This window comes from Haemaphysalis longicornis, unplaced genomic scaffold, assembly GCF_048455015.1.
Source record: "Haemaphysalis longicornis isolate Haplotype H1 unplaced genomic scaffold, Haemaphysalis longicornis Haplotype H1 scaffold_5, whole genome shotgun sequence".
Taxonomy (NCBI): domain Eukaryota; kingdom Metazoa; phylum Arthropoda; class Arachnida; order Ixodida; family Ixodidae; genus Haemaphysalis; species Haemaphysalis longicornis.
Genome location: NW_027526385.1, coordinates 149,291,314 through 149,318,332, shown reverse-complemented (window position 1 = coordinate 149,318,332; position 27,019 = coordinate 149,291,314). Strand labels below are relative to the sequence as shown.

Below are 27,019 nucleotides of genomic sequence, written 5' to 3'. Positions count from 1 at the left end.
CGTGGTTTCTTACTTTTCAGGAGGTTTCTTCTCTCCCGTATTAGATTTAGCCTTACTCTGTACCTAACCATGGTATGATCACTGATGGCAACCTTGCCTGGAAACCCTGGTGGCTTTTTCTACAAATTGAACGGCTGTCTATTATACCCTGTGCCTGTACCTAATTTGACCGCACACATTCTTTAAAAATCAGGCATTTTAAGCGCAGTTGCACAAAACTTCCACCATCAATCCCACAAGAAATTTCATTTCTACTTTTCGTGCAAGAATCTCTTGTACTTTCCTGAGATGACGGCCTCCACCAGGCATCCCTCCGTGACGTCGGCAGCCGAGGTTACAGGAAGGAGTATGTTCGCGTTGCCGTAGTCATGCCGAAACAAAATTAACCGCTCTTGTAGGCGGCTGAGGCCGTGCTGTGGTAGCTGCGTAAGAAACCAGAACGCCAATGGAGAGCTACTCAAAGTCTTTTGAGAGAAGCCAGTACCGCTTTGAATGCAGTGTACGCAAGTTTCAGTTTCATCGCTTGGCGTTGCCCGCCACCTTTCTATGCCTCAGTGATGGCGATGCTGAGAGAGAAAGAGAGAGAGAGAGAGAACTCTTTAGTGTGGGCTGGAGAGGTCAGCTCTGCTAGCGGCAGTGCTTGCTACGCCAGATGGGGATGATTGCAATGCAGTGAAGTGAATGTGAGACATCAGGATAAAGCAATAGAGAGAAAACAAAAGTTGAATAAAAATGGCACGGAATGTAGTGCAAGAAAATAACTCGAAATAAAGTTAAGGAAAAGAAACAAAATTCAGCGAATGGAGCCCAGGAAGCGCAGAGCGCCTAACAAAAAAAAAAGGCGTCAAAGCGTACAAGATGACGCAAACGCGTACAGACGTAGCCATGCGCACAATGGAAGAATTACAATGTTTGTCTAGTCCTGAATCTCGCAAAAAACGGAGAATATTCGTCCCTAAATATGAGTCATTGTTGTTGTCCCAGGGTACAAGAAAGTGACACAACTGAAGGCTTGCTCGACATCGAACGCGAGACAGGCAGCAACAGTCACGCCAAAACGCTCTGTAGGAAAGCCAAGTGTACACGATGGCTATCCACAAAAAAAGCTTCCTGCGGTCACACGCAATCTGGAACGTTTGCGTTCTGCAGCCGACGTCCATCAGTTTGCAGCATCATCGCATTCGCGTCACTCAGCATTTCTATTGGGTTGCGTTGCGCGGGCGTTGGCTGTGGACAATGGCTGAGTTGAAGTAAACTTTGCCATTAGGCTTCAGCAGTTTGGTTTATGAACTTCGCGAGCGTGGATTTTTGATACTGATTCGACTCAGTTTGCATGGAGAAATCTTGGCGCTTCAACAATATTTTTCGTAAAAAAATGGCTCTGGATATTTTTTTTGTTTTTTGCTTCACTGTTTCCTGGAAGCTCTAAAATCATTTTAGCCATTTTGATAAACGCTTGGTTTTGGTCTATTTTTGTGAAATCATATACCCAATATTACGTCAAAGGTAGCGGCGCACACTATCTATAAACGTTTTGACCTACTCCTCTGCCATTGGAGTGGGATGACATAGGTACCGCATTGTTTTTTCTATATCTCCTTTTCGTAGCTCAGTTTGTTTGAGCTTTTCTCGGCATATTGTCGAAAATAAACAGAAAAGAAGTATATTTCATGATGTTCTCAAGATATGATGGGGCGACAAAAAAAGCTGCTATGGACAGCTCGGCGAGCTCGCGCGCTGACGTATGTACGTGCAGCAGATGGCGCGTGACGGTATACATCCTGTAGAATTCGCGTATAATTAATACAACGTAATCTCAATAACACCGTGTTTTTAGTAGTATGCATTGAATATTTGTAAAATATACTGTTACAACAAAAGTGAATAAATGAAAAAGAAATTAGAAGGCACAAATTTATAGAACTTCCAGCTTGACATTGCTTACACGGACACAAAGAACAAGTTAACTTTGGTTAAAATAAAAAAAAAAATATTAGAATCCATCATTATTGCAGGTACATACGTAAAAGCTCAGGAATTCTAACAGAATTTGTGTCTAAGTCATGTTCAATAAACTGAGTTAGAAGATTGGGGTGAGTGTGTGACAAAATTTGATTACCGTAGTTGGTCCTGCAAAAGCGAGCTGTCTGATGTTCAACATCTCGATGGTTTTCCGCAGGTGCATTGAAAATGATTTGCGCAGAACTAGTGAAGCGTTTTCTGTTCCGCCTTGCCTGGCCTCTTAAAGCCCTGCTTAGGCGATATTAATAAACATTGTCTAGATTAATAAGGTTGAACTTTTTAAGAGGAGGAACGGCTGAAGTTTCGAAAGGGGTGTTTGAAATTAGGCGAGTGATTTTATTTTCAAGACGCTAGAGTTTGGTCATCGTTGAAGAAGACGTGGCGCCCCGTACAAGGAAGCAATAACGTATGTAAGACAAAAACAATGAATTGTATAATAGTATAATAGAAGATTGGTCTGCGTAGGAAGTAAGTCCCGAGTTCGATAGAATATGCCAACGGTTCGGGCTAGTTAGGTAACTGTATGATTTATTTATTTAATTATTTATTATTTTTTTAATATATATTTATTTATTTATTCACGTTGCCACTACTCACATTACAGTGTAGAGGTATATCTATGGAAAACTGTAATGTAAGCAAAAACAAAGAGAGCAACAAATTACAATTTACATTAATACATGCATGCGGACATACATCTTCACAAAGCCTTCACAAACGCCTCGTTATCAACAATGTTTACTCTTGCAGTAGGCAGGCGTTTCATTCCCGGATAGTCTTTGGAAAGAAAGGTAACTTAAACAGCTCAGGTTTGCTGCGCTATTCATCTACTTTGTGGTTGTGGTCAAGTCGCTGTGATATGTAGTGTAGTGTAAGCAAGAACTTCTCGCGGGGTCTCGTGACTTTAGTCTAGTATGTATTAGGAGATTGTGAATATATTTAGTAAATGCTATGATTTATCAGGAAATCACAGAACATATGTTCAGAGAATGTAATACGTAGTGTTTCAATCCTGTCGACTACCTCGATTCTACTTCTGTTCAGAAACAGCGCATCGGTCGTTAAGCGCTCGCCTGTTGCTCTAAAACTTCCCGCTTTCGTTTTCCTGTATTATTGGTTAGGCCGTTAGCTGAGAACCACCAGCCTAACTTTGCTACAAATTCGCTGCCCCGCTCAAACACTTTTTCGCATTCAGTATCGGTAGGAAATAAGCTGGTTTCGTGAGCGTAGGTAATAAATTTTGCTGACTGATTGATTCGCACAATGTATATGTTCAATAGATAAGCTCCAGTATGCTTTTCTGAGGGACGCCATACAGGTAAAAAATGGCAGCATCTCCACTCCGTGGATGATGGCGAGGGTGCGGAGAACGGCGACTCGAAATGACGACCAAGATGCGCCCCTAATGACATCCGATTTGAGCCCCAACCATCATTCGATTTGAGGTGAGTTGCACCTTCATTATTCTCTAAATGAAGCTGCAACTCACGGATCAAATCGAATGTCGCTTGATTTTCGCTTGATGGTGGTGTGCGCAGGGATGAACGCGGACGGACATTGGGAGGTCCTAAGGTACTCCGCACCATTACAAGGGAGGGAGTAAGCCGTTTGACTCTACGGTAATTACTCACGGTCGTGGCCTAATTGGTAAGACTACTGACACTACCTCTTACTGGTCTACCCGACACACGCTCGAATCCTGCCGGTGCCTGTGCGATTTTTTACGATTGTAAATGCTATGCGCACGGTCACTGACGGACATTTTGTGGTCCTACGTTGCTCCGCACCTAATATGCACAGGTATTGATTGATACATAGTGGTTACGGCAACCGAAATATTTTTATAAGTTCAAACTGTGTCCCACGCATTGTATAATGCTTTAATTCCGGTAAAAACAACCTTCACTAAAGCAAACCAAACGCTTTTGAGAAATCGATGAAGATTCCTAGTACAAAGTTTTTCGGTTCAGTATTATGCAGAGAATATTCTTTCCTATTTAACAGAGTGATTTTTGTGGAATGACCTTTCTGAAACCCATATTACGATTCTCTAAATATATTGTGTTGGTCTGTAAAAGCTGTAAAGATTGTGGGAAGGAGTCCATCATGTGCTTTAGAAAATGCACAATATAGAAATTGACCTGTAATTGGATGTCAACGCATCAAAAGGCACGGAGGGTGAAATATGCTTGTGTTGCAAGTTTTCACTCGATGCTGTTGTGCCAGGCTGCTCTTGGTCCATGCTACACCTTATTTTAGCCATAACTACTTTTTTACTCGTTCCCTTTCGTTAAAACCACCCAAGCGGCCGTTTTCTGAAGTCACTGACGGTGTTGGCTAGAAACTATCTCACTAGGAAACAGTGTGAAAAAGGTGTGGCCAGCGTCATACTGCTAAGAGAAGTTCTATCTAGACAGTCTGCAGGGAATTTTTAATTCTATTTTATAGGTAGGGGTCATGGCATCGCAATTACTGGAATTGTGAAGCAGTTTACAATGGTGTCACAGGACCGATGGCTTTCGTAACCACTACGACATGAAAGCCAGAAGCGCGACATTTTCCACATGCCACAACCCGTTCAGGGCCCAGTGCGAACATGACGTAAGAACAAAATCATCATGGTTCACCGTTAAAAAAAGCATGGTTGAAATAACAGCTGGAGATAGAGAAGACTACGGTTCCGAGTCAGCGGCAGCGAAACATCACGTGACCGCGGCAAAGGTAAAAGCAGCAATATAGCACACTGCATACGATGTTTGGGTGCGTGGAGGGTAGAGCACTACACTAGCCTGATTTTAAGGCCCGAGCCCTGCCGGAGCCTGCTTTGTGAAGCCCGAGGCCAACCTGGGCCCATTACACCTTGCCCGGGCCCGGCCCGGGCCTGGGCATTCATAGGAGAGCCTAGCCAGGGCCCAGGCCCGGTCATTCATTGTTGACCCTAGGGACGGCCCGCGTGTGTATGACCAGGCCCGGTCGTAGACGCTGAAGAAAATTGTTTATTATATTATTTGGTCCAGTGTCTTCACAGCGGGAAATCAGACAGAGCATCTAGTCTGTACAAGCACGTCCTGAATTGAAACGCAAAAATTACGGGTTTAATTGTGCATATAGTTTAGCTAACACCATCTACAGTTCACGCCACATCGGCGTAATATTAGCTCGTATTCTTACACGAGAGAAACCATCACCTTTGATGACCAGACTCTTGGCAATTTCACGTGGTTGTCTCGGTCACAAGTTAGTAGTGCTGAATTTTCTTGCTCCCCGTATGAATCCAAGAGTATGTGCGCGCGTTGAAATATTGTTCCGAGGATGATGTGGTGAAACCTCATGGTTGCCGCCTGAGAGACCATAGGGCTATGTGCCTATCGCTGACAGGGAACGAAGAGGAAGACGAGGACTTGTCTCTCGCTCGGATTGCAGCCATCTTGCCGGACTGGTGACTATTTCTACTGGGACTGATTTTGTGTAAATACCTGCGAATACACCAGTATCCCTTGCGCCTTCCTCGTAACATCTTATGGTGGAGGTTGCGGTCTGATCCCTATCAGTCAAATTCACCCGACACGGAGCTGCGTAGCGGTCGCCACATCGGTCTACAGACCATGTCATCGACTCAAGCGCCAGTTGGCACGGCACCGGTCGTCATCGTTTCCCATCCAAGAGAACCCGGTACGTTCAACGGAACAGATGGCCTCGACGTTGAAGACTGGCTCCGCCGGTATGAGCGAGTTAGTTCTCACAACCGCTGGGACGACACTTTGATGCTGGCGAACGTCTCCTATTCTTTGAGGGGCGCAGCAGAGACTTGGTTCGACACCAATGAGGCCACGGTAACAAGCTGGGACGACTTCAAGCAGAAGCTCCGCGCCATTTTCGGCCAGCCCGAAGCTAACCGCCTTGCTGCCAAAAACAAGTTGGCCTCCCGTGCACAAACGTCTACTGAATCGTATGTGGCGTACATTCAGGACGTTCTCGCACTGTGTCAAAAGGTCGACAACCAGATGTCTGAAGACGACAAAGTAGCGAATGTGTTGAAGGGCATCGCCGACGACGCTTTCCACCTGCTTGTCTGAGAGGACTGCACGAGTGTCGACGCAATAATTAAAGAGTGCCGTCGCTTCGAGCAGGCAAAAAGTCGCCGCATCGCACCGCAGTACGCCCGCCTCCCCAACACTGCCGCGACTTCGTCGTGTGAGGACCTTACCCCACGCCCTGCTTCGGCAGCTGAGGTTAGTCCTACCCGAACTGCAAGTATAACTCAGGTCGTACGTCGGGAGCTGGAGGCAATGGCCCCGGCACTTTCCAACCAAGCGCCTGATAGCGGCATGCATATGCTGCCCCTCATTCAGGCCGTCGTGCGCCAAGAAATTGCGACCATGGGAATTCCTACCACCTGCGCCGCGAATTGCCGCAATGTCCGCCCCAACTCCGCCTTCTCCGAACCGCGGGCTGATTTTGGCTTTCCTCGCTCTCGGACAAGAAACCTCGCTGAATGGCGCACAGCAGATGATAGGCCCATTTGCTTTAACTGCCGTCGGGTCGGTCATGTGGCCCGTTACTGCCGGTCCCGCTGGTTTTCGTCGCGCCCTGTTGATTCTTCTCCCGTCGACGCCAGACCTCGCCGCTTCATGAATCCCGATTCGTCGCCGTATGCCGAAACTTCCGTCCACGCTCCCCGATTCAGCCGTTCTCCATCTCCGCAGCGCCGCCAGTCCCGCTCGCCGCAGCCTCGCCGTTTCCAGTCACCGGTTCCGGGCGGACGCACCTCCTCGGAAAACTGAGAAATGCAGCTCCCGGAGGTGACGCTGCATTTTCGACCCCTGACCGAAATCCTCTTCTTACGATACCGGCTCAACATAGCTTACTGGAAGTACAGGTAGACGGTATGCCCGTCAAGGCCCTCATTGACACTGGTGCGCAAATTTCTATTATGAGTGCTGCCCTTCGTCGTCGTCTTCGTAAAGTACTGACCCCTGCCCCTTCTTGTGCTGTGCGTGTCGCTGACGGAGGTACGCCTTTGGTTGCAGGAGTATGTGCTGCCCGTGTCAACATCGCTGACCAACAAACTGTTGTTCTTTTCACAGTGTTGGACCAATGCCCATATGACCTTATACTCGGTCTTGATTTCCTTTCCGCCCACTCTGCCCTAATTGACTGTTCCGAAGGCCTACTCCATCTTGAGCTACCGTGTTCCGACGCCGCGATTGACGAAATTCAGCAGAAGGCACGGTTCGTATCCGCAGACCACACCCGATTATTACCGTATACTGCCGCTTATGTCCCATTGACGCCGAGCCCTCCTGTTGCAGACGGCGTATACGAGGTTTCGCCCATTGTTGAAGTGCTCCTCACGCGGAATGTGGCGCTGCCTCACACCCTGGTCACTATAACTGACAACCACGTTGAACTACCGTTCATTAACTTCGGCCCCTCTGCGCAGCTACTACCGGAGGGCATGTCTCTCGCAACGATTTCCCTTCTCGAAGACTACCACGTTGCCGCCCTGACCGTCGATGATAACCTTGATCATTCCAACGATGAATCACGAACTCCAAAACCCGACCACCATTACGCTGCGATGATTTCCACCGACCTACCACCCGCACACGCCGATGTGCTCCTCAATCTCCTATACTCTTACCGAGACATTTTTGACCTTGACAACCGTCCACTCGGCAAGGCAACCGCTGTGAAGCATCGCATCAACACCGGCGATGCCAGCCCTATTACCCGAAGGCCTTGCCGCGTATCCCACACTGAGCGTAAAATCATCCAGGAGGAAGTGGACACCATGCTCAGCAGAGATATAGTAGAGCCTTCTTCGAGTCCTTGGGCTTCCCCCGTCGTCTTAGTAAAGAAGAAAGATGGCAGCTGGCGTTTTTGTGTCGATTACCGCCACTTAAACAAGATTACCAAGAAAGACGTGTACCCTCTGCCTCGTATAGATGATGCCCTTGATTGTCTCCATGGTGCCAAATACTTCTCCTCCATCGACCTCCGATCTGGATACTGGCAGATTGCGATTGACGACCTTGACCGAGAGAAGACAGCCTTTGTAACACCAGATGGCCTCTATCAATTCAAAGTCATGCCGTTCGGCCTCTGCAATGCGCCCGCCACATTCGAACGCATGATGGACTCTCTATTACATGGCTTAAAGTGGTCCACATGCCTCTGTTACCTAGATGATGTCGTCGTATTTTCCCCCGATTTCGACACTCACCTTCACCGACTTGCCGACGTACTTGACGTGTTCCGACGGGCGGGTCTTCAGTTAAACTCGAAGAAATGTCGCTTTGCGCACCGCGAAATAACCATTCTTGGCCACCTTGTTGACGCCAATGGAGTCAGACCTGATCCTGAGAAAATTCGCGCCGTCCAGCACTTTCCTAAGCCGCAGTCAACCAAAGATGTGCGCAGCTTTGTCGGCCTGTGCTCATACTTTCGCCGCTTTATAGCGGACTTCGCCACTATCGCCCGTCCCCTCACCGAGCTTCTCCGAAAAAACGCGACTTTTTCTTGGGGCCCCGATCAAGCGGAAGCATTCTCAACCTTGGTTTCTCTGCTTACAGCATCCCCTATATTGGGGCACTTCGACCCATCCGCAGAAACGGAGGTCCGGACAGACGCCAGTGGCCACGGCATAGGTGCCGTTCTAGCACAAAAACAACATGGTCGCGAGCGCGTTATCGCATATGCGAGTCGTCTCCTGTCCACATCCGAGCAAAATTACTCGATCACAGAGCGCGAGTGTCTCGCCTTGGTATGGGCAGTTGCCAAATTTCGCGCCTACCTCTACGGCCGACCTTTCTCTGTTGTAACGGACCACCACGCACTATGCTGGCTTTCCTCGTTGAAGGATCCGACAGGACGTCTGGGCCGCTGGGCTTTAAGCCTTCAAGAATACACCTTCTCCGTCGCGTACAAGTCTGGCCGTCTACACCAAGATGCCGACTGTCTCTCCCGCCTCCCCGTCGACCCACCTGATACGTGCACATTTGATTCTGACGCGTGTGTCATGGCCTTATCTGATTTCCTGCACATAGGGAAGGAGCAACGCCGCGACCCTTCATTGCGACGCATAATTGAACAGATTGAGTCTGCAAATGCCGACCCGTCGCTTCACGCCTTCTTACTCCAGGATGGCGTGCTGTACCGCCGGAACTTTCGCTCTGATGGTCCCGCCTTGCTCCTTGCTGTTCCCGAGCACATGCAGTTGTCGGTACTACAGCAGCTCCATGACGTTCCCACAGCTGGTCACCTTGGTTTAACTCGCACCTATGACCGCACACGCAGGCGCTTCTACTGGCCTGGCCTGTACAAGTCAGTGCGCCGCTACGTCCAAGCATGTGACTCCTGTCAACGGCGCAAGACCCCGCCTGTGCCGCCAGCAGGGCTGCTACAACCGATAGACGTCCCCAATGAACCGTTCCATCGGGTTGGCGTGGACTTACTAGGTCCCTTTCCTGAATCTACCTCGGGCAACAAATGGGTTGCGGTTGCAACGGACTACACCACGCGTTTTGCCATTACCCGTGCCCTTCCGACAAGCTGTGCGACTGACGTTGCAGATTTTCTACTCCGTGACGTCATTCTCCAGCATGGCGCCCCTCGACAGCTTCTTACCGACCGAGGTCGGTACTTTCTGTCCCGAGTTGTCAGCGACATTCTTCGTTCCTGTTCTACCGCCCACAAGATTTCGACCGCCTACCATCCTCAAACAAATGGTCTTACGGAACGCCTTAACCGAACACTCACGGACATGCTTTCGATGTACGTGTCAGCTGACCATCGAGACTGGGACAATGCGTTACCGTATGTAACATTTGCCTACAACTCTTCCCGGCATGACACGACTGGATTTTCACCCTTTTATCTTCTTTACGGACGTGAGCCGACATTACCGATGGACACATTGCTTCCTTCCTGCCCGGTTGCTACGGAATACGCAAACGAAGCAATCACACGGGCACATCTCGCACGCGAAGTGGCTCGTGCAAAACTCTCAGCGTCTCAAACGTCACAAAAGATTCGGTATGATCGCAGCCACAGGAGTGTTAGCTATTCACCTGGAACACTCGTTTTGTTGTGGTCACCGAGTCGTCGTTTGGGCCTGTCCCAGAAACTTCTGTGGTGCTACAACGGTCCGTACCGTGTTTTGCGCCAGGTAACAGATGTGACCTACGAGATTTCGCCAGTACTTCCAACGTATTCACCAAGTGGCCGTCCATCAGATATCGTCCATGTGACACGACTCAAGCCCTACCACGCGCCCACACCTCTACCTGCTACCTAGCACCGGGACGGTGCTTTTCGTCCCGGGGGTTGTGTTCCGAGGATGATGTGGTGAAACCTCATGGTTGCCGCCTGAGAGACCATAGGGCTATGTGCCTATCGCTGACAGGGAACGAAGAGGAAGACGAGGACTTGTCTCTCGCTCGGATTGCAGCCATCTTGCCGGACTGGTGACTATTTCTACTGGGACTGATTTTGTGTAAATACCTGCGAATACACCAGTATCCCTTGCGCCTTCCTCGTAACAATATTTTCCCTGAAGTGGTTTTTAGGCGGTGGTGCTTCTCTAGCACGCAAGTTTGATTTCCAGACACGGGAGCCGAATTTATATTGGTTCGACATCTAAAACACAAGCACAGTGCTCACGGATTGAAACGCGTCACTGCGAGCGCGTGGCCGCCGGTACATGCAGCGCCGCCCGTGGACGCCCGTGGAAGCAAGGTGTTGCATTGTGGTATACCGCGAGGATGAGAGCGCGTTGACCGTAGGCTTATCGCTTTCGGTTGCCAATGAGCGGGAGTGCGGTTCCCTGCAGCGACAGTGGGGCGCTGCGACCCTGGAGCGCTGGAACGCGTTTGTGCGCCGACGGTAGTAGCCCCGCTATGCGCGCAGCTGATTTTGCGACATCGTGTGCGCGTGCCCTTCCAATGCGGCACAGTAATGTTCAGTTAATGAACAGTCACGCTCATCTGAATGAAAAAAAGCTTGTGTACGAAGGAACCGAAAACTTTACTCAAGAATGTAAACTAAAAGGGCTCATCGCCCCGCGAGGGGGACTCGAGTAAATGCGTCGCAAAGGGGGTGGGTGTATTGCGTTAACGTTTAGTGTTTGGGGAGTTGGTGGTAGTGAATGCGTTGTATCAGCAGCTTCTTGACGTAGTTTGAATGAGTGAAGGATATAAGGCTTGTTCGTAGCCTTTCATTCTGTGTCGGTTTAGTGGTGCAGTGGGAAGAGCACTATGTACCTCGCGTACCGCCCACAGGTAGTGAATGCGTTGTAGCAGCAGCTTCTTGACGTAGTTTGAATGAGTCAAGGATATAAGGGGCGTTCGTAGCCTTCCATTCTGTGTCGGCTTTGTGGCGCAGTGGGTAGATCACCATGTACCTTGCGTTCCGCCTGCAGGGTCGTGGGATCGAAACCAGGCGCCGGTAAGTATTATTTTTTTATATAGTGTAGGGGGAGGGGTGCGGACCTGTTGTTGAGAGCGAGGAGGGTAGCGTGATGCGGGAGAGGAGGAGTGGGGGAGAGGGCGCACCTGGAACGGCTGTTGCGGACGCCGAGGCACGCCGACAACGCCGGGTGACATCGTGAGGTAAAGAAATGCTCTGCATTTAAAAAAAGAAGAAAAGACGCATTTGCAAGCACGTTCATGTGTAGTGCGGTGCATTAGTTTTTGTCGGCTCTCCTGTTTTTTAAGTTTATATCAAGGAATAAAGTTGGCTGTTCCTTCGTGCCGACGCTCGTTTTATTCAGATAGGCGTGACTGAGCCTTACATGCACATTATCTGTGTCGCATCGGAAGGGCACGCGTAAGAAGAGCGCCCGAGCAGACGATGTCGCGAAATTGGCTGCGCCAGGCGGCTACCAAAAGCGCACAAACGCGCCCCAGGCTCGCAGCACACCGCTGTCGCTGCGGGGAACGACCGCCGCGCTTATTGCCAACCAGAAGCAACACGCCTACGGATAAAACGCTCTCACCCTCGTGGTATACCACAATGCAACACCTAGCTTCCACGGGCGTCCACGGGCGGTACTGCACGTACCACAGGCCACGCGCTCGCAGTGTCGCGTTTCAATCCGTGAGCACTGAATATAGGCGTAGGTGCACAGCTCTAGGGTGTCTTCATTGATCTCTTCCCCGCTAGGGCATTCCTTGTAACGGTATCTTTGATATGTAATGCACCAAAACATAAAATCTTGATGCACTACATAAAAATGTCATTAAAATTACAGTACAGTGAATATCAAACCTAGCGAAAAACGTTTTAAAACAATGTGTACCACTAACATCAAGAAGCGCATAAAAGTAAACTCAGAATATTCGTTTTTATGCTCTTTTCTTCATTTCACGTCGAAACTATTAACAGCCGGGCCTATGAATTCAAGCCTGTGCCCGCCCCGGGCCCATGGCGTCGGGCCCGAGCCTGGCCCAGGCCCGCGGCACTGAGCCTGGGCCCAGCCCGGGCCCTCCGATAATCGACTTCGGGCCTGGGCTTTCGGGCCAGCCCGGGCTCGTGCAGCGCTCCAGCGGAGGGTGCCTCAAATGTAAGTCTGAGAACATTAACAAGCGATCTTTCACTAGAGAAGGCAGCTTGCTAGGGCTATTAGATAATAATTCGCATTTTAACTCGGGCATCACAGAATTACCCAAGTCTACTACAGAGAGGGCGGACTGATTTGAATACTCGACTTATTATTTGCTGTAGAGAACGTTGAGTGGAGAGGGAGCTGGGTATTTAAATGTTTATCCATAAATAAAAGGGTGCTAATGCGGAGCAATATTCAGTGTTAGCAAAAACGTCGCAGAAATTGCAACTAAGCTACAGAACATGCAAGGGTGAAAGACCGTTCAAGCACATCTTCGAAGGTGAAAACTATGCCGGTTGTGCCAAACACTAATTCTTCGTACCTCAAAACCCTGAACATATTCAGAAAGCCTATACGAAATCGAATAAAGAGACACACTCTGCGAATAAAACTTACTTCCTCGACGTGTTGTTAGCAAGAAACCGCAGAATTGGCCATTTAGAGCATCTTAGTGAACGGAAATGTAAGGAGGCACTCCGTTTATGAAACCCCAGTTGTCTACTCTTCCCCCAGTCAAGAGGGAATTTTCTATTGAACCTTACTTTGGCGCCGGTGCAGTTTTTAGCGGGGGTAGCTGCGGCGGCCACGGCGATATCTGCGTAGCCGAGTGAGTTAACGAGACGCTGAAGGCAGAAAGAAAATGGAGGAAAACGGAAGAAGAGCGTCTGTGGAAAGTGCGACAGGGAGGGCGGAACGCGCTGCTAGGGCTCCATCTCTCTTACTTCTCCCCCCCACATTTTCGCCGCGCTTCCTCGCGTTGGAGCACCCTCCCCCTCACACTTTCGCCCGACGCTCTTCCTCCACTAGTTCCGCATCCGAACCACGTGACATTTGCACGAGACGTCTGAACGAGGTTTCCAACGACATGCTCGGCGCCGGCGACGCGCTGCGCGATAACGGCAGAATAGCGCGCGCTGCCGTTCGTTCGCTGATCACGAGAGCGGACGGAACATTCGCTGATTACGACAACCTGAGACGGAGCAGATATGCGCTGTAGCCTAGAAGGCTGGAGTTCGCTTTGCGCAGAAATTTAGCTTTAGGGAGTGCTGTAATTACCAGCTTGTTTTTTTTTTTGCAAGACCTGTTTGTGGGAGTAAGTTGTTTATATTTTGTGAAGTAAGAAATGTCTGAGCATTGGTATTTTATTATTATAAAAAAGCAGAACTAGGCGGCAGCACTGACAGACCTGTTTAAGGGCGACAAAATTTCTGATCGTCCCTTTAATGTTGGTTTTCATTGTTGGAGGCTGTAGTATCCCCCTTGGCTATAGCAGGCATAAGGTGGTCCCAATTTCAACCGTGCTCACCTTACTTTCAAAGCAAGAACCACTGGGGTTCAACATACCCTTAAGAAATCTTTGGCTGCCCACAGTGGCAGATAAAGTATCGCATATCTATAAAAAATGCTAGACTTACTGATTTGAGTGTCATTACCTTTGTCAGGATCATGTTGCACGCTACTTCTTTGAGCGAATCGATATTCGCGTTTGTGGAGTCAATGGTCACCATTTCACGAACAACGCCTGCTTGCATCAGGAACGTCACGTTCCTAGCCTTTGCCTGGACACAAGACAAATGCAAGCACGTGAAGTCTGCTAGGAGTAACGTTTAGCGCAATTCCAGGAAACACAGTTACAGCGTCTGTATCAAGCTTCAAAAAAGAACAAAGAAAAGAATATAAAAATTTGTCACTGATTCTGCGACCACCAGGTGTCTTCGCTAACCCTAAGATTTCCAGCTCTAGTTTTTACAACCAGCTGCTAGCGCACGCAGCGTTAAGAGTAGTGCCATTTTCGCATGACCATTTGTGCATGACAACCATGATCATTTGTGGATGAGGAATAAGTTAATAGTTCTGGACCGTGCAGTTCAGGTTCAGACTTATCCCCTAATTCCTCTTGCACAAAACGTGGCCGCACTGGCTTAGGTTTCATTAACCACCAGGGTCACTGCCCCACTAGCAGTCGGAGCAATGCTCACGTTTAGTGGAAAGCAGGCTACTTATAACTTGTGCCGAATTAGATTATTCGAACGAAGGGAACATTGTGAATGATTTGTGCTACCGCTTGAGTAAGTTACGTTGTAATAAATGGACAGAAGCAAGAAATAAGAAAGATGTCACTGACTTCAAAAAAATTATTCAAAATGGCTTCATTTATTTATGTAAAATACGCATGTACAAGTGTTTAAAATATCCGCGTTTTTCGTGGTGCCAATTTGCGTCTTGTATGCAGTGTCCGTTTAAAGACCTCACAGTTCCTCATACATTTCGCGTGCAAGTGAGGAGCAGAAAGATAACGTAGGCTATTGCTTACCGTGCCACGTTTTGCATCCTTTGTCAAGTCGGTGCTTTCCAATGCGACTTGACGTTTCGAGCAAGCTTGGAGGTGCCGCTGCATGTTCGACACTTTGACGATTTTCTTGCAATATAAGCAGGTGGTCGTTCGCGGCACGTCGACATTTCCCCGCTGCGTTGGAAGAAAAAAAGGAAAGCGGTATGCTTTAGCCTTTTTTAGTATTCAGGTGATGGTGAAGTTACAAACCCCAGAAACAACAATGGGAATACTATGTTAATATTTTGGTTTGGCTTGTTAAGGACATCGAGCGGAGCATGACAGTGAGACAGAGAGAAAGATAGAAGCAGACAGACAGACAGACAGACAGACAGACAGACAGACAGACAGACAGACAGACAGACAGACAGACAGACAGACGGACAGACAGACAGACAGACAGATCGACGGACGGTGGGACAACTTTGGTAAAGACGATTGACGTGCAAATCGTGGAAGCTTGTCGATTAAGGGGGGGAGGTTTAGCTAGGATATAAAAACGTGGCACTGGCTTGCGACCATAAGCGCCGCTGTGTTACGGGCAGCTGTGCAGCTGTGAAGTTACACGCTCCAAGAGTTGGGACCATAACGTCGCACAGAAATTCACAGAGGAGTGACCCGGTTCACAGAGCAATAGAGTGCGGTGAAGTTGAGGGTGTCGGGAAAAGGTAGTGTGATGAATGAGTGGCACGAGGACACGGCTAATCTAGTAAAAGCTCGGTAATTCGAACCGCACAGGGTATCGTTTAAAACAGCGTGGAAGACAGGACTACTGAAGGAACAGACGACACAAGCGCTGTTTCTTCGCTGTGTCGTCTGTTCCTTCCTTAGTTCCGTCTTCCGCGCTGGTTTTACACGATATTATGTACCAACAAGCCCTTAAATACGGACTTTCACACAGGGTAGCCCTTTAAGTTCGATATAATGAAAGCTGCATGTAGCGCATCTGACGAACGAAAAGACATGCTTTTGGAAAGCGGTAAGGAATAAGAACATTTTTTCTAGGGAAAGTCCATGATGGAGGTCTCCCCTTCGTCCTTGCTTGCAACAGTTGGCACATTTACATAACCAGCCAGTTTTCTGGAATGCCTTTTGTTCTCGATGCATGCGGATTTAGGGGTTCGCGTGCATTATTGGTGTAAATATCGCTGATTTGTTTGTATTATTTTGCGGAGAGGGAGAGGGGCACGGGCGGCATCCATTACTGCTTTAACTTTCGGTGTGGAGTACGCAGAGTGCTTGGTCCTCCACTTCCTCATCGGTCGTCGCTGGCTAGAACACACTGTGAGCATCTGCGGTAGAAAATGATGTCATCATCACTTAGCGCACCAGTGCACTTGCGTGCACATCGGGTTGTCCAGAAAGAAAGTATCTTCCAAAGCTTCTAATCTTCGAGCGCAGGTCGCTTGCTTCCTTTAACAGCTTGCATTGTGAAGCCCTAGTACTCACAGCACTTTACAATCATGTAGGCTGCCACTTTCCCCCAAGCACGCTGTAAGAGCGGCGGGGCGCTTTTCTTACTTTTTGCCAGGTGCTCTTGCAAATTGCACACGAAAAACATGTGGTTTCCGGAAAATAGTGCACCAGTGTAATCACAATTGTTTTTTTTTGAGATCTGTTCTCATCGCACGCCATTAAAGGGGTTCGATCAGGGCCTCGCAGCTTCGTTGCCTGGCGGTGCAGCCTTTACGATGTCGCCGTTTGGTGACGGGCTCCAACTCTTCGAGCCTTGGAGCGTAGTTAGAATTTTACTTGCCCGAAATTATTCGCAGTACGAATTGGGTGGATTTTTACATATACTTCTACGGAGATTGGCTGGCAAACTACTACAGTTGAAATTATCTTATCGATTCCAGTTATTGATTCACCGAGCAGACTCCCTATGCGCATGGCATGTTGGGTACACACCGCTTACCGGACACCATAGAAGGTCTGGATGGCTGGGCTGGTCTTCGCTGGGGCAAAAAATGGTCGCACGGCATAGTTGGTTTGTCCTTGATGAATGTAGGTGGCTTGACAGCTTGCAAAGTGCGTTGAGGGTAGACTAGAAGGCGGCGTAATTACCTGAGCTGTTTCAATTTCCGGCGAATGTCACGCAGAAACCCTTTGTCCAAGGAGCGGGGTTGCTCGGTTAACGGTAGCAAACATGAGCGTAAGCGTTTTCGCTACCCTCTCTGCCCTGCTTGTCGGGGATCCAACCCATTACAGAAATACGTAGAGTCGGAGATGCTTGTTGAAGTATGGGTGAAGTTGTTCATGATTGTGTGGACTGTGTTGGTCGTAAACTCATGGAGGGCACCATGGCTGTCTATCCGTACTCTAATGGTGTCCTTCTGGCGGGGTGGTGTGGGATGACCTTAGCGATTGCTCGAGCCTAGCCCGGGTGGGGAAGCAATATCACTTAGAATGGCGAACTTCTAGGGGGCGACGCGGCTTGATACAGTCGTGGGGTTGAAGTTGAAGAAAGTGGTGTTTGTGTAGTACATGTCCCAGTCCTTGTGGAGTACCGGAGGTGGCTGAAGCTGATCAGTTTTGGCTTGTGTTGGTGCTGAATATTTTATGGGTTCCATGCTACAGAGTATGGAGAGAAGTAACTGTGGTCCGATGAGGATTAATCCAGGGGACTGGGGGGGCTGGGTCAGTAACGTGGAGTAGGAATGAAGTGGTGTATCCTGGTGTCTCATAATTGCACCACCCTTCTGGGAGGTGCTGAGGCTGTAGTGCTGAGCCTTGTGTTTAGCTGCGGGTTTCTTCTAGAGGGCAGTACGTCATGCGCTTCATTCAATTAAGCATTGGAAGGCATACGGAGGGACCAGATTTCGATGCTAATGATTTACATATGAAGGCTTCAGGTAAAGACATCTGGGCTTCCGTAAAGCGGACGTAGGGGTCTGCGTGCATTATTAGTGTAAATATTGCGCATTCGTTTGCTTGATATTACGGAGTACATAGTCTTTCCGTCTGTGATTTTGTCTGGTAATGCTTTGGGTCACGTGATTGGGTTGTCTAATTTGCCCGCGTATTATGTTTGGTGTCCTGGATGAGCTTTTTCTGTTTTGTTGCCACCTACGACCGAGGATACTAAGGCGGGTTCGACGAGGGAGTAGTAGGTTTCTAATATTCATGGAAATGAGGGGCTGGTATGAGTCAACTCGTTGTTTTGGAGCGTGGTATACTCGGCCGCTTTTGTACATATTTCAAGCCGCATTTCCTGGCGTAACTTCAAAAGACTGAAACCACCTGACGGTTCAATCATCCAAAGCTACGGCAAACCTAGGAAAAACGTAAGATTTAGGAACCGGCTCGGCAGTGATTGCGGCCACCGGGTTGATGCGCTTTGTAGAGTCGCCAGCGCGGGCAGTCTCCGAACAAACTGTCCCAACGGAAGGGAGCCTGTGCATGCGAGGACTTCCTAATGTACTAACATCTTGTTTTAAACGGGCCCTCAACTGTTCCTTCAACCTTTTTTGAAATCTTAAATGCTTGCAGAACGTAGCCACCCAGCACACCCAGTACTTAGGTGTAGCGGGTCCCAAAGTATATCAGCCAAGAATTACTGCTCTATGCCCATCAGACAACCTGAAAACTCGCTCGAAAGATTTTAGCGGCGAAGCTCCTCTTGCTCGGGCCCTGTCCCGGCCGTACACGGCAGAATGATGATGATTGTGGTAGGATCCTCCTAGGGATTGGCCAACCAAAGAGCGGCCGAAGAGGTTAAAATGTTCAACGCGTTCGTTGCTACCAAACAAGGAGGAGAGGAAGAAGAAGAGGTTGCCGTTTGTCGCCTCTGAGCTCAAGACTCTTGCTCGGGCCCTGTCCCGTCCCTCGTTGCTGCCATACATTGCGGAATGATGATGATTGTGGCGGGATCCCCCTAGGGAGTGGCCAACCAAAGATTGGCCGAAGACGTCAAAACGCTCAACGTGTTCGTTGCTACCCAACAAGGAGGAGAGGAAAAAGAAGGGATTGTCGTTCGTCGCCTGCGAGCTCAAGACACGTACCGGAGGTACGCGACACAAGACGCTTTGCAGAAGGCGACGGCCAAGGTGGCTGAAATGTCACACACCGAATTCGCCAACTTACCCATGGAGATTCTCATCGTCCCAAAAAAGGCCTACATAATCAACACAAATATCGACGTCGTCGACGGGCTTGTCAACGGAGCGGTGGAAAGCTTGACGTGTCGAGTCTTTATATGATGTGTGGTCGAAGGTTTGACGGTTTTACCGATAAGCATTTTGGCTTCGCCCCTCTCATCATCATTCACTTTGTGGGAATGGTGGGAGTTTTTTCTCTCTTTCCCCCTCTTGACGTTCTTCGACGCTCGAATTACGTCACTGAGGCCATGTAGCGGCTTTTGTCTGGTTTTCCTTCAGTTGCATTACTGAACGCTTTTCAATAGCAACTTTAAAAATAAAGCCACAAAGGCAAAGCAGAAACTGAAGGCGTATCTGGGGCGACGACCAAACCACGCAGTAGCGCTCCGTGTTGGCAATAAAAGTAGCTTCCGCAGTGCTCCAAGACGCGAAGGAAAGGGTGAAAGCGTTTATTGAAAGTGTACAGGTTCCCTTTGGGTTCTCGAGCCTGTTAGAGTTGCAGTGTTTTCCATTTATAAATGGCGTACTATCATGGATCGAGCTGTGTTTTAGGGAGGGTCTTTCTAGCCCTTTAATGCCTGAATTATGAAATAGGCCACAAAAAAAATTTTTTTTTGTGTGTTTCGGCTTTAATCAGGGACCGTGATCACATTCCACATTTGTTTTATCTGGGGTGCAACTATATCGCCGACTTTTAGGTTTGTCGCGAATTCGCGACAACAGGCACTTAAGCCCATATCTCGAAAAGAACTTCATCACCTGCTTTTAGGTTTGTCCTGAATTCGCGACAACTGGCACTTGGGTCAATATGAGGAAGTTTTGCCGCAAGAATAAAGGGGATGTCTGCAGGCAGGGGATGTCTGCAGATCACGTGACATAGTATCAGCCACCGTGGGGACCCTGCACTCTGCCATCCAGTATAGCCGACTTCTTGGGAGCCTACAGAGCGACATGAATGTGATCGTGCCAAGAAACTGTTCCAGCTCCTCACGAGTCAGTGCCAGCCCTTTGTTTGGGTTTTTTTGCGTTGCAAACAGATTTGTCTGCTGGACGATTTGATCCAGTAAGCAGTCATCAAAAAAGTCTCTGAAATATTCAATAGGTTCTCGCACAGTGTCATTTTCAGGAAGAGTGGTATTCCAGGACGGTATTTCCCGCTGTTCTCGACAGTCTGTTTTTTTCCACTTCACGGTCTGTTTTGCACAGGCAGTTGGCAAAGCCACCACGTCACCGTTTTCATCTTCACTGCTAGACGAAGACTCTCCCAAGGGCGCAGCCCGTGCTTGTGCATACGGATTGTAGTCAACATCGTCGTCATCACTGTCACTAAGACAGCTATCGTCACTCTTATCCTCAGGTGGCAGTCGTGTGCGAAGCCCTTTTCTTCCATAGAACGATCCAACGTCCATCCTCTGCCAAAAATAACAAAAAACGTCATACCTGCAGTCACCGCGAAGTGCCAAAATGGCCGAGTGTCACGAATTCGCGACATACCACGAAAGGAAGAAGCATGCAACAAAAAACACAGTTTTAGAGAATGTAGCAGCTTATGGGCAGTCTCTTGAATGCGTGCCAATAGGGTAAAAGATTTGGGGAGCTTGTACTCACTTTGGTTAGGCAGAAACCGACGAAGAAGTGAGAGCTGTCTCACGTGGCTCGCGCTTCCCGCCAACCGATAGCACAGAACTGGCAGGATGCCGATAGATCTACTGGGTTCTAATTTTCAACATCTTGTACTAGATGGCGATACATGCCTGGAGCGCAACCACCCCCTCTTTGAATGAAACACATGACAGCCGCCGCTGAAGTGCCTAAATGGCCGAGTGTCGCGAATTCGCGACATACCAGAAAAGCATGAAGCCTGCAACAAAAAACGTATTTTGATTCAATGTAACACCTTATGGACAGCCTCTGGAATTCGTGCAAATAGAAAAAAAAAATTCGGAGAGCTTGTGCTCACTTTGGTTAGGCAGAAAACGACGAAGAAGTGGAAGCTGTCACACGTGGCTCGCCCTGTCCGCCAACCGACAGACATTCTGGGTTCTTATTTTCAACAACTTATACCAGATGGCGCTACATGTCTGGAACGCAACCACCACATCTGCTGCAAACACACGACAGCCGCCGCTGATGGCAGCAAAGGTTGCGCGAGTTGCCTGGCCAGCTTATTCAGTATGTCGCGAATTCGCGACAACCGGCATTAAAGGGCTAGCGTGAACACCACTGATATAACTTGCTGATAGCCTTTCGAATAGTGGTGATCAAGTGCGTAATGTAGGCATGGCACTTGTACATCTTAAAACTCTTTCGAAAACTTTTTTCCAAACTAATTCGCCGGCTAAATCATATTGCTCAAAGTATCGTTTAATAAATTCAGGCGCAAGATGCGTGTGAAACCGACATAGAAATGTGGTTAATATACACTATGTTCGAACCAGCTCCCCTCTACCGGAGGTGTCCCACAAAAACGCACCCCGGGTCACTGGCGTCACCTATTCACATTTCTAACTTCGCAAATGGGGTCAATACTCTTTTAAAAATTGGGTCCGCCCATTACTTTATTTTGTTTACTGAAGTTACACGCCATGACACTCCGCCCCTTTTGAACGCTAACCTTCAGAATATTTACACAAGGTTAACGCAGTAGGACGTTCATCATAATTTTATCAAACCTGTATATTTGAAAACATCTAATAAAGAAATGATTTATGGTTGCAGGATATTGTTCGAGATGTATCTTTCTCTGAAGCAGCCAAATAAACAGATGCAGACATCAGAATGTCATTATTTTTAATAAGTAACTTTTACAGCCTTTGTTACATTTAATTGAAATACTGTTCAATAGCTGCGATCCGTTCAAAAAATCTAACCACTCATACAGAAGATGCAATACGCATGTACAGAAGATCACCTAGTCGAAAGCTTTTGGTTCGTTTTTTTAGATATAAAAGAAATAGCTCCCCAACGGGCATTGTTTAAAGGCATAAAAACACTACGTAAAGTTCGCAGAGTAAATATTGCTCCCCCATCTAGAATGAATATCTAAAAAACATTTCCGTAAAATTGAACTGGACGGCCCGCCAAATTTTAAACAACACACATCGGCTCCTTTATCCTGGTATATTGGATATTTTTATACTGCCATAACATGCTTAAACGGCCATTTTTTTGTGACAACACCGCTGATACCCACCAGCCGCACACTCCGGCAAGTATCGGCGTTATGCCGAATGCATCGCCAAATTTCTTGTTGTAATATTCCAAGCGTCCTTGTTAATTGCAACACTACCACGGGACTGGAGGATAGCTAGAGTCATCCCTATCTTTAGAAAAGGGGATTGATTAATTCCGGATAATTACCGTCCTATATCTTTAACTTCAACATGCTGCAAATTAATTGAACATATCATAGCCAACCGTATTCTTGAATTCCTTGAAAGACACTCGATTCTAACAAGCTTCCAACATGGTTTTAGGAAAGGCTATTCGACTGTGACTCAACTGGTCACTGTCACAGACGAGTTTGCAAAGGCCCTTGATAATAATGTTCAGGTAGACACAATTTTTCTTGATCTTAGCAAAGCACTTGACAAAGTTCCTAATGACAAATTAATTAAAAAATTAAAAAATATAAATCTTCCGGAAAGATTGGTAGCGTGGGTGTCTAGGTATTTGATGAATAGAGAGCAGTATGTTTTGATTGATGGTCATGCCTCGAGCTGTCTTCCTGTCACATCCGGAGTGCCTCAAGGTAATGTTCTGAGGCCGTTGCTTTTTCTTTTATACATCAATGATATCGTCACTGTAGTTACACCCACCACTCATGTCCGGCTGTTTGCAGATGACTGTATTTTATTCCGTGAAATCTCCAGCATGCAAGCTCAAATAGAACTTAACACAAACCTGGACAATATATACAGTTGGTGCAAGGAATGGGGCATGGTTGTCAACGCAAAGAAAACTGTTTCCCTCCGCATAACGCGTAAAAAATCTCCATTCGAATTTCAGTACACACTGGGATCGTGCGCGGTGAACCAAGTTAACAGCTTCAAATACTTTGGCGTAACGTTCACTAATAATCTTTCCTGGAACTTGCACATAGACAACATCTGCTCCTCCGCTTTTCGAAAACTGTGTTTCTTGAGACACAAACTTCGTAATTCGCCTCCAAGTGTTAAACTTCTTTGCTACCATTCATACGTTAGACCAAAACTTGAGTATGCTGCTGTAGTATGGGACCCGTATACCAAAAATAACATTGATAAATTGGAAAAGATTCAAAGGAAAGCTGTTAGGTTCATTTTTTCAAAATTTCGTCGCAGGGATTCTCCCTCTGAATTAATGATTGCCAATAACATTCCCACGCTTCAGTTAAGAAGACAAAAATTTCGTCTCGATTTCCTCTGCTCACTTACTAACCATGAATTGCCTATCGGCCCCTCTCTGTATACATCCGCCCTGACCACAAGACACACGCGGCACATCACCCTAGATCGCTAACACCATACCAAGCGCATACTGATACTTACAAATTTTCATTTTTCCCGCGTACCGTGGCTGAATGGAATTCCATTGCTGAGCCATACTTATTAGATACTGTATAGCCCCGTTTCTTGTTATTGTTGTTGTTGTTTGTGTCTTGGATTGACAATGCAATATCTGCCATTTCATTTTTTTTTCCCTTTTGCTCTTTTTGTGTTATTGTGCTATTCAAGTGCTCGTCCTTCCAGGACCACAACTGTGGTCTGCAGTATGTATTAAATAAATAAATAAAATACTCAGAATGAATTGACCAAAGCAATTTGGCCATTGCCTTGTTTAAAAGTGAACGTGTTTTGTCATATTTTTTTTCTTTCATCGCAAGTAATCTCGGCTCATCAAACAACGATCCCTCAGCCGACATGAAATGCTCTTTCTAAACCTAAACATAGACATTTATCTGTTAAATTGTAAAGTGGTACACGTGGAACCAAAATCGTCGGTACATGGTGTGCGCGAACCCATAAAAGATGGTGGCCACGGTGCCTGGAAGCTGATGGCATGGCTGGCTGCTTTGCCGGGATGGCAGTGGTTACAGCGCAACCTGCAGCAATGCCATCTATGATTGGACAAGAGTTTGGCTTGAAACTGACCGACAGGTATTTATTGCGCGGGCATCAAATAACCAGAGGAAAAACGAATGCGTCGGCATTGGCTTCTGCGCCAAAAGCCCAGAAAATGCCGGTACACAATTGCGACGTATTCCCTCACGCGAGCTTATTAAAAATAAATCACAAAAGGCCGCGATGCTAGACTAGAGTCTCGTGGCTGTAAGCTCGCTGTTTCGCACCATCTATAGGTCATATGTCATATCTACCACATCTCCCCTCATCTCATACAACAGCGCTATAGCCACAATTACTTACAGCGGATGCCGTGAGGGGCCTAAACGGCGTGCCACTGGTCATTAATTCTTTTGCATTCACAATTCATAAGGTGTGCCTAAGTGTTCTGGAAGTTTTTTATTTTTTTAAACTTGGATGTCATAATGGCTTGTCCTGCCCCTGGTCGACAGCACAATACATAACAGAAACATATATAAAACATCTCTAAAAGCCTTCGTGATACCCGATGACTGGTGCGTTGCAAGAATAGTTCCGATTCACATGTATGGATCCCCTTTAAAATTAAATAATTACAGGCAAGTTTCCCTACCATCCACAACTTGTAAACTGCTCGAGCAAATTTCATTTGAGACAATTATGACACACCTAGAGAACAATAATTTACTTCACGCAAATCAGCATGGCTTTAGGACTGGTTTATCCACCACAACACAGTTAGCTGAGATAACGGATGATTTCGTAAATGCACTGAATATGAGGGGTCAAATTGGCGAAGGGTTTTTGGTCTTTTTCAAAGCGTTTGATGTAGTTCCGCATGGCGACTTAGTAACCAAAACACTCTCTATGGGCGTTAAGCGCAATATTTTCCGTTGGATAGCAGATTACTTGTCCTAACAAAAACAACATGTGGCCATTACTGACTGCGTTTCCGATACATCGGATGTGTACTCAGGAGTGTCATAAGGATCAGTGCTCGTTTCTTTATTGTTCTTAGTCTATATAAATGATACCTATTTATCTGTTTATTCACCTGTGAAGATCCGGCTGTTTGCGGAGGATGGTGTTGTTTGTGCCAATGTAACTCAACATTCCGATCAAGTAAGACTCAATGATGCGTTGCACTCTATCAGTGTATGGTGTGAAACATGGGGCTTCAAACTTAATACTTCTAAGACGGTGGCTATTACATTTACTAACAAAAAAGAAAGCTTGGAATTTGATTATATTAAATTATATTGCTTATATAAATTAAACACAGCTAGTGAAGTATTTTGGTGTTACACTGGCAAGCAATTTAAGTTGTGAACCCCACATAGAAAGAGGTGGCGGAAATGCGCTAAAAAAGCGGGCATTTTGGACACTGAAATGGCGTCGTACCTCATCGACAGTAAAGTTAAAAGCGTACAAAGCTCTGGTCAGACCAAAATTAAAATATGCGGATCTGATATGGAACGCGCGCCAGAAATACATAATCAAGAAAATAGAAAGACTGCAAAATTTAGCCGTTCAGTTTATATACTCCAAATACTCGCGTTTTGCCAGCGCCTCCGTTCTTCCCGATATGGCAAAATTGAAAAAAAAAAGCTCACCGCAGAACTGTATCTCGCACTAAGTTTTTATACCAGCTGTACCACGGTCACTACACAATACCTCGAGAAAGTTACTAAACTGAGCCCCCATGCGGTTGGATAGTACAAACCACAAGAAAAGAGTTAAGCAACGATTTAGTAATATTAACATACAATAATATTCTCTTCTTCTGCATGCAATTTCAGTGTGTAATAAATTACACGAAGAAGTAGTTAACGCTAACGCAACAGAAGTGTTCATTCAGCTTAAAAACAACCTTTCCTTTGACCACTAAAATTGTTTTTTTACTGTGCCGCAATGAAGGCCGCTGCTTCTCGCGTTCGCTTTTCATTTTATGTACAGTTCGTAATTTTCTTTATGTATTGCATCGCTATACGTACATGTTTATTACCCCTATATTTCTGTTGTGTATTGGGTTTCATTTTATGAGTTTGGATATTTATTTATTGCTATATTGCGGTTGTATTCCGAATTGCGAAGCACATTTTTCTTTTTATTCTACTAAAATATGTGTTACCCGTAGTTGTAACTAATGTTACAGTACATTGTATGCACTCTCTCCTGCTTGGGCCCGAATAGGGCCTGCAGTGTTTGTAAAAAAATAAATAAATATAAATGACAGCTGAAGAGCCCTAGGCCCCCGCCTTACTTGACTGAAAGGGATTCGTGAATCCTCTTCTTCACTCCCCAAGCCGACAGCGTCTGGTCGCGGTCTGTAAGCGGTCAAAAGTAAACGGCCTGAATGCTTTGATGAAAAGCTGCGACTGTGGGAAATAGTTCGCAGTGCTGTAAAAAAATTTCAAAAACGCCTGTATTTCGCGCAAAACACATACCATAAATTGGAAGCAAAGAATAAAGCAAGGGGTTTGCTTATAGCAGTGGACGACGAGTATACGCCTGCGTGGACACCGTGGCCACGAAACAGCCGAACTGTTTGTGAGTAACAAATCAGCGAAGGGTTTGATTGCCTGCTGATAGGACGGCAGCTTTGATTGCGCTGTACAGCGAGCACGGGATGGTCATGGTAACCGCTTCCATTGCTCACCTGCTTTCCATGGCTAAGACAGACGAACAAAACTTTTAATGTTGGTGGGGCTTTTTGCCATGTAGTCATGGACGAATGAAACGCGAACACGGCAATATGAAGCGGAACATCAAAGAAACGCGGTTTTATTCCGTGCAATCCTAATTGTTGCGCTTCATTGTTATAGTACAAAGCGTAAAACTGTATCTTTCCAAATAATACCACTAGTGGGCAGTTATTTTG

General features: G+C 47.0%; 1 protein-coding gene across 1 annotated transcript; it reads right to left on the bottom strand.

Moving 5' to 3' along the window:
- LOC144139442 (serine/threonine-protein kinase D3-like) lies at positions 1-26,460 on the bottom strand. Its single transcript, XM_077671771.1, has 4 exons — positions 26,402-26,460; positions 14,943-15,095; positions 14,062-14,187; positions 1-422 (listed from the first exon to the last, which is right to left on the bottom strand). The coding sequence occupies exons 2-4, from the start codon at positions 15,024-15,026 to the stop codon at positions 252-254; spliced, it is 381 nt and encodes a 126-aa protein (XP_077527897.1). The 5' UTR covers positions 15,027-15,095; positions 26,402-26,460; the 3' UTR covers positions 1-251.
- Between the last annotated feature and the right edge of the window lie 559 nt (positions 26,461-27,019).